The sequence below is a fragment of the Artemia franciscana genome, chromosome 11 (genome assembly GCF_032884065.1).
Source record: "Artemia franciscana chromosome 11, ASM3288406v1, whole genome shotgun sequence".
In the NCBI taxonomy this organism is placed as follows: domain Eukaryota; kingdom Metazoa; phylum Arthropoda; class Branchiopoda; order Anostraca; family Artemiidae; genus Artemia; species Artemia franciscana.
Window position 1 is genome coordinate 25,554,816 of NC_088873.1, and position 14,709 is coordinate 25,569,524.

Here is a 14,709-nt window from a genome sequence, read left to right on the forward strand (position 1 = left end):
AACTAACATCTTCAAAGAAACCACGATAGGAAGAATCTACACCATTCAAGATGAATGCTTCTTTCTCCGCCTGCTTTTGGTTAATGTACCCGGCCCAACGTCTTTTGAGAATTTTGGGAACTGCAAACGGGATTATACATGACACCTACCGTAGTGCATGTCAAGCTCTGAATTTATTGGAAAACGACCAACACTGGGATAATTACATCAATGACGCATGCGAAACGGCAACTCAAAGTCAAAAGCATTTCAAAGCAAACGTCAACTCCAAAAGCTTTTGGAAACTGTAAACGGGACTATACATGACACCTACCGTAGTGCATGCCAAGCTCTGAATTTATTGGAAAACGATCAACACTGGGATAATTGTATCAATGACGCATGTGAAACGTCAACCCAAGTCAAATTCGTGCATTATTTGGAATCATATTGACAACTTGCTCTCCTTCATCTCCTACAGAGTTATGGGAGAAATACAAATTGCAAATGGCCGAGAATATACTCCACCAAATACGGCTAGAGAGGTCAGATATGACCTTGGACTTTACAACAGAAGTTTAACTGTACTTTAGTTATAATTGAAGATTTGTGCTTATCTATGGCAAACAAACCTCTCAAGCATTTGGGAATGCCTTCACCTAATCGTACTGCTGCTATTTCTACATGTGTAGAATTGGATCGTGAACAAAGTTACAAAAGGATTGATCTATTGTCGTATGTACAAAAACATATTTCTACGTTAACTTCTGCACAAAAAGGCATTTATGATCAGATAATGTATTGTGTCGATAACCAAGCTGGAAAAATCTTCTTCTTGGATGCGCCAGGAGGTACTGGTAAAACGTTTCTAATTAGACTGCTTCTGACATCAATTCGATCCAAAAATGAGATAGCGTTGGCCCTTGCGTCGTCCGGAATAGCCGCAACGTTGCTGCCTGGTGGGAGAACTGCTCATTCCGTTTTGAGATTACCTCTGAATATGGAATCCACAGAAACTCCCATGTGCAATATTTCCAAATCATGTGGGATGGGCAAAGTATTGCAGCAATGCAAACTTATTGTTTGGGACGAGTGCATAATGGCGCACAAAAAATCGCTCAAGACTCTCGAGCGATCATTGCGAGGAAATTCTAAACCCTTTGGCAGCACATTAATATTTGCTTGCGGGAGATTTCAGGCAAACATTATCTATTATTGCTAGATCTACACCTGCTGATGAAATAAATGCTTGCCTGAAAAATACTTATTTGTGGGCACACGTAAATACATTAAAATTAACTATAAATATGAGCGTCCGATTGCAAAACGATCACTCTGGTGAAACATTTTCAGATCAATTGCTAACAATTGGAAACAGAATATTCCCAGTTGACTCAATTTCAGGACATATACAACTGACTCCTGAATTCTGTAATTTAGCGACGTCAAAAAATGATTTGGTTGAAAAGGTATTTCCGAATATTCTAACCAATTATAAAAATCATAAATGGCTAAGTGAACGAGCGATTCTGGCAGCCAAGAACAAAGACGTCCACAAAATCAACAATATTATTCTGACCAAGATTCGAGACCAGGAAGTTATTTACAAGTCAGTCGGCACAGTTCTGGAATCAAATGAAGCGGTTAATTATCCATCAGAATTTTTAAATTCCCTGGATCTCCCAGGGTTTCCACCACACGTGCTACAACTAAAAATAGGTGTACCAATAATACTGTTGCAAAATATTAACCCAACCAAAACTTTGCAATGGCACACGACTTGCCGTAAAAAAACAAAACAAAGGAAAACGTAATAGAGGCAAAAATCCTGACAGGGTCTTCCAAGGGTGAGGATGTTCTTATTCCTCGCATTCCCATGATTTCAACGGATCTACCTTTTCAATTTAAAAGATTGCAATTCCCAATTCGATTAACATTTGCAATGACCATCAACAAAGCTCAAGGGCAATCATTAGAAAAATACGGTATAGATCTTGATACAGATTGTTTTTCCCATGAACAATTACATGTTGCATGTTCGAGGGTCGGTAAACCGGACAATCTATTTATATGCACAGACAATGGGATAGCGAAGAATGTTGTATATCCACAAGTTTTACGCAGTTAAAAATTAGCACCTTGCATACGTGTTGCTTTAAGGGAGGGGGGGGGTTAGGCTTGCGGCTCAGAGAGAAATTACCAAAAGAAAGTGTTTCGATGTATTACAAAAACAACGCGAAACCTGGCGTCGAGGAATTAAAATATCTTTGAAAATACCGCAATAGAACACAAGGGCCAATGAGAATCCATATATAGAAGCCTGCCGCGTGCCGTGCTGGGGCTCGGCAGCGAAGCCGCCGGGACCAAGCTAGTATATATATATATATATATATATATATATATATATATATATATATATATATATATATATATATATTGTTCTCTGTTCATAAGAACCCGACTTTTATTTCCTCAATAATCTAAATTTGGTCTCTAATACTTACTTGAATAATTTTTTTTTATCTATATTCTTTTTAATAACCTGCCTTAAATTATACTTTCTAAACATTTGTACAAGTATAATGTTAATATGGCATCCTGGTGACTTTTTTTTTGAAAATTCAAACTAACTCCTTCAGTCCTACCTTTTCATCATGAGAATCCATTTCAGTAAACGTTCTAATTTGTGACAGATTAACACTCTCTCGGTATCCAAGAGCGACTACCTCATCAAAAGCAAATGTTAGCTGAAAAGAATTATCCAGGACACATGCTTCATCAATCGTTAAACAATACTCTTGAACAATTTTTGCAAATAGTCTTAAAGATTCCAAATCTTCTAAAATGTTTGACGCCTTTGTGGTGATCAAAACAACATAAAGTTTTTCCAACGGCTGATAAACGTACCTATAAGGAAGTTTTATTAGTTTTATATACTCTTTCAACTAGTTTTAAGAATTTTCTTGTAAACTGTAGCACTTCTGACTGGTGTCTGATCACTTAGGTCCCTGAATAACTCACGATCCAAGAAAGGTAAATGTAGTTCTATAGCACTAAAAAACAAGAACAAGAGCTCATGTGGCACTTGTAACAAGGTCGGAACCTAAAATTAGACTCGGTGCTCAAGAGTAACGTCGAGTTCGTAGATCTTGTGGCCTACATTTAGAAGTGGGGGAGGGGGATTAAATTAAGAGACAAACAAAACATTTTTAAACAGGTAAGGTGATAATCATTAGAGCCGAATTGAAAATGGGGCGTCTAAGACACGAAATCTTTCTGTACATACAGTTTCAGTAAGATCCGATCACTCATTTGTAAAATAAATATACATCAATTTTCACGAATTTCTCTCCCTCCAGCCCCCCATATGGTCAGATCGGGGCAACGACTGTTTTCACGTCAATCTGTGCAGGCCCCTGACACACCTGCCAATTTTCATCGTCCTAGGACGTCAAGAAGCACCGAACTCACCAAAGCACTAGAAATCCCTCCAACTCCCCCAAAGAGATCGGATCCGGTCCAGTTATGTCGATCACCTATCTAGAACTTGTGCTTATTCTCGAACTCGCCAAAGCACTAGAAATCCCTCCAACTCCCCCAAATAGATCAGATCCAGTCCAGTTATGTCAATCACGTATCTACAACTTGTGTTTATTCTCCCCATCAAGTTTTATCACGACCTCTCCACTCGAAGGGTTTCCCAAGATTTCCGGTTTCCTAGATTTGCGGTTCTCCCCTCCACCCCCCAGTGTCCCCAGATCTGATCTGAACTCAAAATCGAGCATCTAAGGTCTTACTATATATCAAGTTTCATTAAGATCCAATCACCCATTCGAAAGATAAACATACCTCAATTTTCACGATTTCCCCTCCCTCCAGCCCCCCCCCATATGGTCGAATCAGGGAAACGATTGTTATCAAGTCAATTTGTGCGGATCCCTGACACGCCTACAAATTTTCATCGCCTTAGCAAGTCCAGAAGCACCGAATTCACCAAAGCACTGAAACCCCCCCCCCCCCCAACTCCCCCAAAGAAAGCGAATCCGGTCCAGTTACGTCAATCACGTATCTAGACTTTAAGTTTATTCTTCCCACCAAGTTTTAGCCCGATCTCTCCACTCTAAGCGTTTTCCAAGATTTAAAATAAGAGCTCTGAGACATGAGGTCTTTTTAAATATCAAATTTCATTAAGCCGATCATCTGTTCGTTAGTTAAAAATACCTCATTTAATCTAATTTTTCCTAATTAACCGTCCCTCTACTACCCCCCCCCAGATGGTCGAATCGGGGGAGCGACTATTTCTAATTTAATCTGATCTGGTCCCTGATACGCCTGCCAACTTTCATCGTCCTAGCTTATCTGGAAGTGCCCGAGCTAGCGAAACCGGGACCGACAGACAGAAATATTGGTCGCTATATGGCAGTTGGCCGACGGCCAAGTGCCATAAAAATGCAAAAGGCTAGTGGGAGATCAATATATTATGAAGGAATGGATTTACTGTTAAAAGAAGAAAGCAAAAGGGGTCGGTCGAAACGAGCCTCCCGAAATAAGTGACTATTTTACAACAAAAACAAGTGAGAAAAAGGGACTACCAAGAGTCACTCAGAGCAGGCAGAGGAACGACTTATGATCATCACATCCATCTGAAAGCCCGCGAGGTTACGAAAAAGAAGGCTGGAATTCTTGTTTTATCTTTAATTAATTTATTTGCTCATACAAAAAGAAAACTTTAATGATAGCACAACTGCGATTAAGATACAAGGAACATATAACAATAGCAAAAGAGAATTTTTGGATGTTTGCGAACAGGAATAAATCGTAGGATTCATGAACATAAGTAAGTGTAACAAATCTCTGGTAGAATTAAACATAACGTAATTAGCGTCATCACTTCCCAGGCTTTTTTGAAAAGCGATCGATCAGTTCAGATTTCCTCTTCAAACCAAATACTTCCACAGATTCAGCATCTTCTGGCCTTTCCCTTTCTTCGGAACGAGCAATTATTGACCTTCCAGTATGCCAGACCAATGTTCAAAAAATCATTCTCTTCTACTGCTTTCTTCAGACGTTTTCCTGCCTCTTTCAGAAAAGTATCACTGATTCGTTTTACTTGTGTTTAACCATCTCTTTTTTCTGTAAAATGTCGTGACTCTAGCTCCGCTATTTTCTGCTTCCTCTTGAGCAGGTCTTGGACTTCCAATTCAGCATCTTTTTTTCAGCTTCAAGCCTTTCTTTTATTCATCTTTTTTTCGTTCAATAAAGTAAAGTTCATAGCTCTAGCTGATCTGCCCAGACTAAGCAGCTTTTTTGTGATCAGCACGAGCTAGGGATTGTTCTCATAGTTGCACAGAGCATGAGCAACGAAAGCTTTAGCGTTTAAGGTCTGCTCCTCTGTATGGGCTTGGATGTTAGTCACCAATTGAGCTGACGAGAAAATTCTCGCTCCACGTCTGCATTTACATGGCAGAGCAAAAGAGCTGGTCTAACTACTCGACCTAAGGCATGATATTTCACATCACCACCTGGTACCTTCAGTTCTAGGATCTTTTGACAATAGGTATCGATTCCTGTACTGTTCGTGGGTGGTGACACAGTGTCCGACTCTAATAGTAACCATTCTCCCTTGACTTTCTCTATGTTCGTCTCAAACAAAAATTCTCTTGCGACGTAGAGAACATCACTGCAACCCATCGGACGGGAATTTGGCTTAAGAAGGCTGAGACAGTTGAAGCTTCGGAAATACTCATTGATCATAGGGCATTTTACCAGCAAATACTTTACAGCAGCTTTGATGTGCTTCATAACTCATAGGAAAAAAGCTTCCTGTCTTTCTTAGTCACTTTCGAAGAAGCTGTAGGTGCCAGGATCCGTTCGTTACACAAAGGTTGCTCTAAATACACTTCTTCGTCCCTGTCTACGCTTTCAAACCCAACGGCGAGGTGATGGTTGACACCACGGGACGTACAATTTGTTCGAGAAGAACTGTGTATAAGCGACACAACTCAAAATTCAGAGCACGAATCGAACGGCTCTTGTCGTTGAAACACTCCAGTAAAAGTAGTAAATGAACGCTGAAACTCGATTTCAGCTTTCATTGTTGGTTTTCTTAGTCAACTGACAATTTTCAGATGCTTCGAATCTGAAACAGTGCTTTAAGCTCTTTTTCTTTGGCACAAATTCCAGAAAATATTATATTAGAGCAAACCATTGCTCGGTCAAGCGGTCTACAGCTTCTCCTATGGCAAGCCACCTAGTGGAGACATGCTTTACGAACTTAAGTCACGGAGCATTAACTTTTAGCTGCCGCTGGCTAAAATCGTCCGAACAAGCAGTCGTTATTTATAACTCGTTTTTGCTCCTTCAACCAGTACCAGACCCTTACTTGAAGCTTTCACCCCAGAATTATTTGTGGTCTCATCATATTCTAGTACAAAGTCAAACATCTGGATGTCTTCAACCAGAATTCTCCTAAAATAAGGATAAATTGCCTCTGTCAACAAGTAGGTCATTTTTTTGGTATTTAATGACAATCCTTCCGGGACAGCACCCGGGAACACAGTTCAAAAGACATCGGCAACACCATCACACGAAGATGCCGCAAAAACTGGCTATGACCTTTAAAACCCATGTTATTTCTGCCTTTGAAGCCGCATCTCTCACACAGAACATCTCAAGCTTCTTCTCTGGTACAGCATTTCCAGCTTGTGACTTGTTTTAGGTTGAAGTTGATCCAGTGAGTCTGAGTTGACATGGGTTTAGTAGAGTAGACAGGTTCATCTTGTGTTCTTTTTTGACGGCATATTGAAGAAGAGCTTGAAACACTTTTTGGCAAGGCACACCACTCTTGGACTATGTGTCCAGTACCGTCTTTCCTACCAAACCAGTTTTCCGAAAATTTCGTCTTACCCATCACTGAGTGACCTGAAAAAATAACAGGTGTTAGAATTGATTTAGAAAGCCTTTACACCAATCCACATATTTATGCAAACAAGTATAAACTCATTAAACCAATGAAACACGCTTATTCCTTCTTACGTTTTAACGTCCCTTAATCTTATAGGTCTTCATTTGTACCCTCTAAAGGAATCAGTCAAATACAAAAACAGGAGGAGATACTGGAAACATAACTTAAGAATCTGGGCCAAAATGTCCATCTTCTAAGCAGCCAGTTTGGATGGATGCTCAGTGAATAGATGCCTGTCATTGGATGGATGGATGCTCAGTGAAGCAGCTACGTAAGGATTATTTATCAAGAGTGAACTTACCTTTTCTAGGGATTTGAATGTCCAACCTTACGTTAGTTCACTAAATTGCTGAAAAAAAGCACAAAATATGAACAAGAAGCGACTTTAGTGACAAATTCAATGAAAAAGTGACACATCCTAAAAAAGTGACAAAAAGTCAAAAAAAGGACTGCGGGAGATCCCTGAAATACCGATGACGATTTATTACATATTACACTAATATAAGTAAATTGATGGTTCTAGACATGCCAATTTCGAGAAAAATTATTTTCTGCAAGTCTAAGCAGTGTTTAAGGTTTTAGTGTCGGAGTGAAAAAAAAGACTCTATATACAACAAAAGATGTTTCCGGGGTCATGCGTATTCTCCACCGGCATATTCTCCCCAAATGTAAAATTAAGACAAATAAAAATAATGAAAAAAAGAAAGGATTCTGGAAAATTCTACCTAAATTCCAATATATATGCAGAACATATAGTGTAGTATCAAACACTTGGTGGTAACTAACTGTAAGTAAGGAACAAATTGGGCTAATAGTAACCAAAATTCTAAAAATATGGAATATCAATAACAACCCATATATTAAAACAGTTGGTTTTTTATGCTGGTTCCAAATATACCATATTTATTAAGTTTAAGGTTACCCCTCACATGCTACGAGCCTTAGAAAAATTGCCCGATTTTCAAAAAAGGGGGGAAACGCCCAGAAAAACGTAGGTGATATTAATGAAAATCACATCATTATTAAGCATATTACAGAACCCTACTGCGGAGGTTTCAAGCTAATTTATACATAAAAATGTTGAACTTTATTGGTTATAAAGCTCTTTCAAATTGATAAAAAAAAAAATGTGCCGCGGGAAAGTGGCGTTTTCTGCCATTTTGTGGCACAAAACTACGATTTTACCCCATGGAGGACCAAGTCGACATCAATGAAAATGATGATACCCAATTAACTCATAAGTATCAAAAACCCAGCTTCCCAGTTGCGGAGGATGTAATCCCACACGGTTGCCCATTTCTACCTGAAATACCACGTAGGTCATACAAGTAAAGGTACTTCAGACGAGCTAACCTTGGGATGTACACCTAGTAGACGATACTCAATGTATTTTTTTTCAATTTGAGTTGGTAAAATAGTGGCGCGAAGCATCTGCATTTTATTACCTCAATTTTTTTTTGGGGGGGGGGTAGCAAATCAGCTGATGGAAATATGTGACGTAAGTCCACGGGAAGTAATTAATCGCACTTCGAAATCCCAGCCTGTGCCATTCCATTATAGGGCAGTCTTCTACAGCTGCCACTAATTTTATATTTTAAATTCTTTTGTTTAATCTTTAGCTTACCCAGCTGTGATAAACAGACCCCCAAAACATGAAGAAATAATTGAAATAAATTAAAATGTAAAAATAAATACTGTAAGATATTCTACACCATACATAATGCATATATTTTGGAATATAGACGGAATGTTAAAAAACTTTTCTTTTCTTCATTATTTTTATGTCATACTTTCTAGTTGCCTGCTAAATTTTGCATGTGGGGGAGCATTCCGCGAAGGGGGAGGATTTTCTAGGAGGCCTCGGACTAGCACTGGTGTTTTCAGTGAAGTCCAAATTGCGATAACTGTAGTTCAAAGTACGGTGCATGCCATCCAACCTTACCCAAAGTAAGGTTCCATATGCAGCAGTTCTGACCTTAATTGTCGTATTTTGAATATTGCAAGTTTGGCTTTATTTTCCGTTAAAACTTTGTTTGTTTTAGGTTGCATTTCCTAATTTAAAGTAACTTTCCTGCAGAATAACACAACTGTTTTTCGTATTGCAGAGTAACATCGCTATTTTTTGTGCTGGGAGAAATACTACTACTTTTATAGTTCTTGTTTTGTTTTAAGGTGATCAGTGGTATAAAACTTGGCACGGTAAAGATAATACATGCAAATTCAAGGATATTTTCAAGTAAGGGGATCGTGAAACAGAAAAAGTTTTCAGTAATTTTTGTGAATTTTGCTTTCATTAGCATATCATATGCAGACCAGTTAAAATACGGTTTTGATCCAGCATTTGAGCAACAGAATTTTTTTCAAAATGTTCAGAAAAATTTGCTTAATGACATATGCAAAATCGGCTGCGCAGGAACACCCCATACTTCAGGGACAACAGGATCAAATCTCAAATTCTGGATTGAAAGATCGTTTCCTATTAACTCAAGTCCAGCGGGACTAAAAATGACACAAGAATTGGAAAATTCCAGCTTTCAGGCGGACACGTTTCCAGGTCCGGATTTCAAGCGATTCTTTATATTTTGTTAATTGAATTTCTGAACATTTTGGTGTGCATTTGTGTGCAGGTACTACACAAATTAACAATCCGAATTTTGTATCCACCTCTGACCCCGCTTAGGGTTAAAATGAGGTACTAAATAAAAGAACTCTTCGATTCTATGTCACTTTCGGTCTCCACGGACTTATTAATAAGGAAACGATCAATCCAGAAAATATTACAAAGATTTAAATTAAAGATCCCCCTCCTTTCAACCTCTTTTCCCTGACAAAGGGACATCTCTGCAAGGGCGGTTTCGAGCGTTTTGGAATTCGCTATTAAGATTTTGTTCTGAACATTTTGGAATTCGTAAGTGCACGGATACTGCATAAATTACGATTCTAATTTCTCAACCTCTCCCCTGACCTCGTTTAGGGTGGAAATAGTGCACTAATGACGGATGTTTTTAAATTCTTAGGCCATTTTCGGTCTACCCAGACTCGAATGAATAGGAGACGATCTTTCAATCCATCAAATATTGCACAAATTATGATGCCAATTTTTCATTCCCCTCTGATCACGCTTAGGGTGAAAATGGGGTACTAAATTATAGAATTTTCCAACCCTAGTGTCATGTTCGACCCCCCCCCGGACTTGAATTAATAGGAAACGACCTTTCAATTATATATTATATTATCATGATACCAGAAATTATGTTTTTACCCCTCCTGACCTCGCCAAGGGTGGAAATGAGGTAAGTGATGGAATTTTTCAATTATGATGCTATTTTCGGTCTTCCCAGACTCGAATTGATAGGAAACGACTTTTCAATCCACCAAGTATTGCGCAAATTAAAATTTGAATTTTCATACCCCTCTGACCTCGCTTAGGATGGAAATTGGGCAATAAATTATGTAATTTTCTCATCCTCACTTCATTTTCACCCTCTCTGGAATTAAATTCATAGGAAACAGTTTTTCATTCCAGAACACATTTCAGGAGTTTAAGTTCGAGATTCCCCCTCTTTTAGGGGAAAAAGGAGGTATTTCTACACGGCCGAATTTGGATACGTTATTAAGTGAATTTTTAGAACATTTTGGTGCCAAAACAATTTCAGTTGCCTATTCAACGAAAAAAATTTACAAAAATCAATGGCAATAAGCGTATTAAATATGGGACAAATTTTTGTGTATTTTTGTAAATTTTTTCAGTTTTTATTTATTTCGATTGATTTTTATGTATTCTAATGCACATACCAGACATGGGCTCAGAAGCAGACTGAAACAATCGCAGTTGCAATCTGATTCATTGGTCAACCAAGTCATCAGCCAAACTTGTTCAGAAGTAAGAATGAGCGTCCCAGTTATGCCTTCTAGAATCCACGCGAAATCGGACCTGTCCCTAAATTTTGTCATTAGGACATATTCAAAACAGATTCTTGCCGCATGTCCAAAGAACTAGATAGGAAGTAAAACTAGGTATTGAATTGAACCCTTTGAAAGTTTGTCTACGATTCGATCTTTGTGGGAGGACAGGACTCTTAAATTCCCGTCCTCAGGACATTCACCACATGAGGCCATTACATCTTTACAACACTTGGCCAAGAGTAAAATCTACTGCTCAAATTATGCCTTTTAATCATTTTTATTCTATCGTTATCCACTTTTTTAAATCATATCAAATAATATATATTTTATCAAATACAATTGGAACCAAATATAGGTGAAACTAAATTTCATTCAGTCAAGACTGAAAAAATTTATTTTAACAATGAGCCTACTACAAATCATGAGCTTCAATTAGTAGAGAAATTTACTACTAGGGCTTTGTCGAGGACCCTCAGGGAAAAGGGGATGATCTGTCAGAAAAATGACCATGTTGTTTGAAAAGAGCGTAAAATACGTAATCTAGTGGTTCTTATTTATTTTTTAGGTTTATTGATTCAGAAAAGGTCAACCACTCAATATTTAGGTTACCTATTAACCTTAATGCAGGGAAATTGCAGCCTACTAATAGGTGGTTAATTAAGAAGAGGCAAAAAAAAAAAAAAAAAAAATGAAGAAGGTAGCTTAGTTCTTTCAGCCTACAGTTACAGGTTATCCTAACCCAATGTAAATTCTAGGTGATTCTTATCCCTGCCTCCAGTTATCTTTTTTATTATATGTAAGAAAAGATATATAGGATCAGTCATACTTACATTCAAATGACTTAGACCTCACACTGGAATATTTTTGAAAAAAAGCAACAAAATCTACTACATTTTCTACTACAGAATCTAAATGTGTAGTATCTTTTATTTAAAATCTCGGATATGCTGATGCCGTTTCAACATCTGTTTTAAATGTCTTACCATGGCTAATGATTATCTCTCCAAAAATATTTAATAAATTCAACCTTACAAAAATATCCAGTGACAGGAAGGCAATAAAAAGGTAAGACCTATGGAGATGGGTTTTATGCTTTAATTTTTCCGAAAATTGGTTCACTACTATGAAGAAAAATTAACAAGAAGTTTTTAGATATAAGCAATAGCTTTCAAATAAGCTGTTATCTATAATGCTCCACTAACAATGACCACTAAAGAAACAGAAAAAAAAGAATACATCACTGTCCTTAACTGTAACTACCCAAGCTAAAATGTGACTTTCTTCCATTTTTGAGATGCAGGGAAAAGAACCTCAGGTTAAGGGTTTTAGATGATGGCAATTCCAATGGTATTTTATTTCAATCCACTATTAAGGAGGGATTTCAGACTCGTCTTCGAAATCCCATTAAATTTTTTTTTCATCACTACAATTTATTTTGAAGCTCAACATGGATAATAGTTACCCATTCTTGACTAAATGACATGGCAATTATTATACATTGGAAATATCATTTTACACGTTTATTTATTTCAATTTTGAATACTAGGGGTTGCACTTTACGAGGTTATAGCAGCCATCATGGAATGCCCATGCTATCTATCATATAGAGAAGTTTTCAGAAATACTTCCAAGGAGAGGATCTTCTGGAACAATGTTAACAAGAAAATGGATTATGTCATGCCTAATTTTCCCATTGGCCAGAAGTGTAGCTAGGGTTTTCTGTGTTCAGGGACAATGGCAGTTTTGGTACCCTTTGCAACCATAATTATCACAATATAAGTAAACAAATATAGTTAAAATATAGTCCGGTAAACAATTGTTAAAAAAAGAAGAGATGAATGATGTAAGACTGAAATTTTGGGTAAGTCCATTTTTGAGATTAAAATTCACAATCTCAGATTTGATTCAATTTCGGCATTAGAAGAGAACTATAAGACAAAATGACTGTCATATTTACCAAAATAAAAGGTGAACTTACCTTACAGCATCAGTTTCTACTAGTGTATGTTGCTGTTGTGAGGCTTTTCCTGATGTAATCAACTTAGGGAATGATGCCAACAAGCCTTCTATTCTAGATTTGGATATCTCAACAAAGTGACGGGAAACCAAAACTTTCCCATTTTTAGTGACCAGTGAAGCTGCTATAAGGACCATTATGTTTCAGGATAACCTGGCAAAAATATAACTAATATATCGTGTACATATTAATATAATATAACTACATTTTACCTAAGTTAGCTGCAGATTAACACATATCAATATTGCAGCTATAAAACCAATGGCCATCCTCAGAAAAAGAGAATGAGAATTAAGTGCAAGTGATGAAAATAATAGTATAATTAAAAACTAGACAAGAAAATGCAAACAAAAACCAAAGGAGCCTTGACACCATAACCCTGAGGAAGCTCACCCAAGATTTATAAAGTAGGTTATTTTTTACAACAATCTCTTTTTAAAATGATGTCTGTTGTGGTAGCCAACCTGATTCTGTGTCAAGACACAAGCCTGCAAAGCCAGCAAAATTAGAGTTTATCCAAGGGATTTGTCCAGGTAAAAAGGAGGGAGTGGGGGAAGTACAATTAAAATGAAAGCAACTATGAAAATAAGGATTCTCTGATAAGAATAGAGCAAGAATTTAATTGTAATTGTAGCTAGTTTAGAAGGGGATCTTGCAACAAGACTATACATTTCAATACAGAAAAGTGCTTGTCTGAGAGGGTCAGTGATCCAGGCCTAAGAACCTGAAAATATCTTCCTAAAAAAATGTCTGCAGTTAAGGTTACCTATAAGACAGAAATTAGATTGGATAAAAAAAAATACACCATTAGATTTTTCCATTCAGTGCTCTTTCTAAATAATAATGATCACTGCTACTAAGGTTACACCCCCCCCCCTGATGAGTCCAGATATGGCTTAATCTATATAAAAAAAAAGTTTGCTGATTTTGTGGGTTTACCATCATTGGTGAGATTCCAAATGAAGGGTTTGTTGCTACCCTGGGATTAAGTTGAGTTAGGAGCTTCACTAAATCCTGATTTACCTTGTTTTAAAGAATTTAAAAGTATCTGCTTCAAATAAAAAAAAAAATTATAATAATTCTAATACAGCTTAAAATCCAACCTAAATCACTGGAATTACATTTTTAAAAATAAAAGTCAATAAGCTGTAGGTCTCAAACCAAAGTTAGGCAAAAATTGTACTGGGATGCAGTTACAATGGCTACTATGTTTGGATAGAACATTGAATTGAAAATCTAATAGTATATTTCTTATTTTCTACCTGTTTTTCTCCTATAAGCAACCTTAGCCATTTTTGCTGTATATGCAGTCTAGACAGCTTCATTCACTTGGTATAGCAATAGCAATTTTCTGAATTAGCAAAACTCTTCTGCAAATCCTAATTATTTAAGATTTCTTATATAAAAAAAAATGTCAAATTCTTTCTGTAACATAAGTCTACTGCCAGAAGTAAATCCAGAAAGGGTTTAGGGACATATGCCCGCTTTGGAGGTTGAAAGTTCCACAAGCTACTAGGGCAAAATGCCAATGGGGGAGCCCAAGTTTCATTGGTGCTTCTCCACCCTACATGTTAATCCTATATCTGACCCTGTTCATGTCTATAAAACTGAATCAGGTATTAGGTATTTGAAGTTTATTGAATAAAAGAAAAAGTAATTTCATCTGAAAGTTGAGCAACATTAAAACTTAGATGAACAGACATTATTTACACATGTAAGGGGGCTTCCCCCTCCTCAATACCTCACTCTTTATGCTAAAGTGCGATAACTTTTTGTTTCAATTATTTAAGAATGACTCCTGAAACACAAGGGCTGTTAATTAGAATAATAAGTTTTTTCAAAA

General features: G+C 37.1%; 1 protein-coding gene across 3 annotated transcripts in view; it reads right to left on the minus strand.

Moving 5' to 3' along the window:
* The window catches only part of LOC136033014 (coatomer subunit delta-like), a 50,736-nt gene that overhangs the window by 23,985 nt on the left and 12,042 nt on the right, over positions 1-14,709 (minus strand). For all 3 annotated transcript variants that reach the window (XM_065713554.1, XM_065713555.1, XM_065713553.1), the window contains exons 2-3: positions 12,828-13,019; positions 2,625-2,886 (exon numbers count right to left, since the gene is read on the minus strand). In XM_065713554.1, coding sequence (XP_065569626.1) covers positions 2,625-2,886; positions 12,828-13,003 — 438 coding nt within the window. In that variant the 5' untranslated portion in view covers positions 13,004-13,019. The remainder of the gene's footprint in view (positions 1-2,624; positions 2,887-12,827; positions 13,020-14,709) is intronic.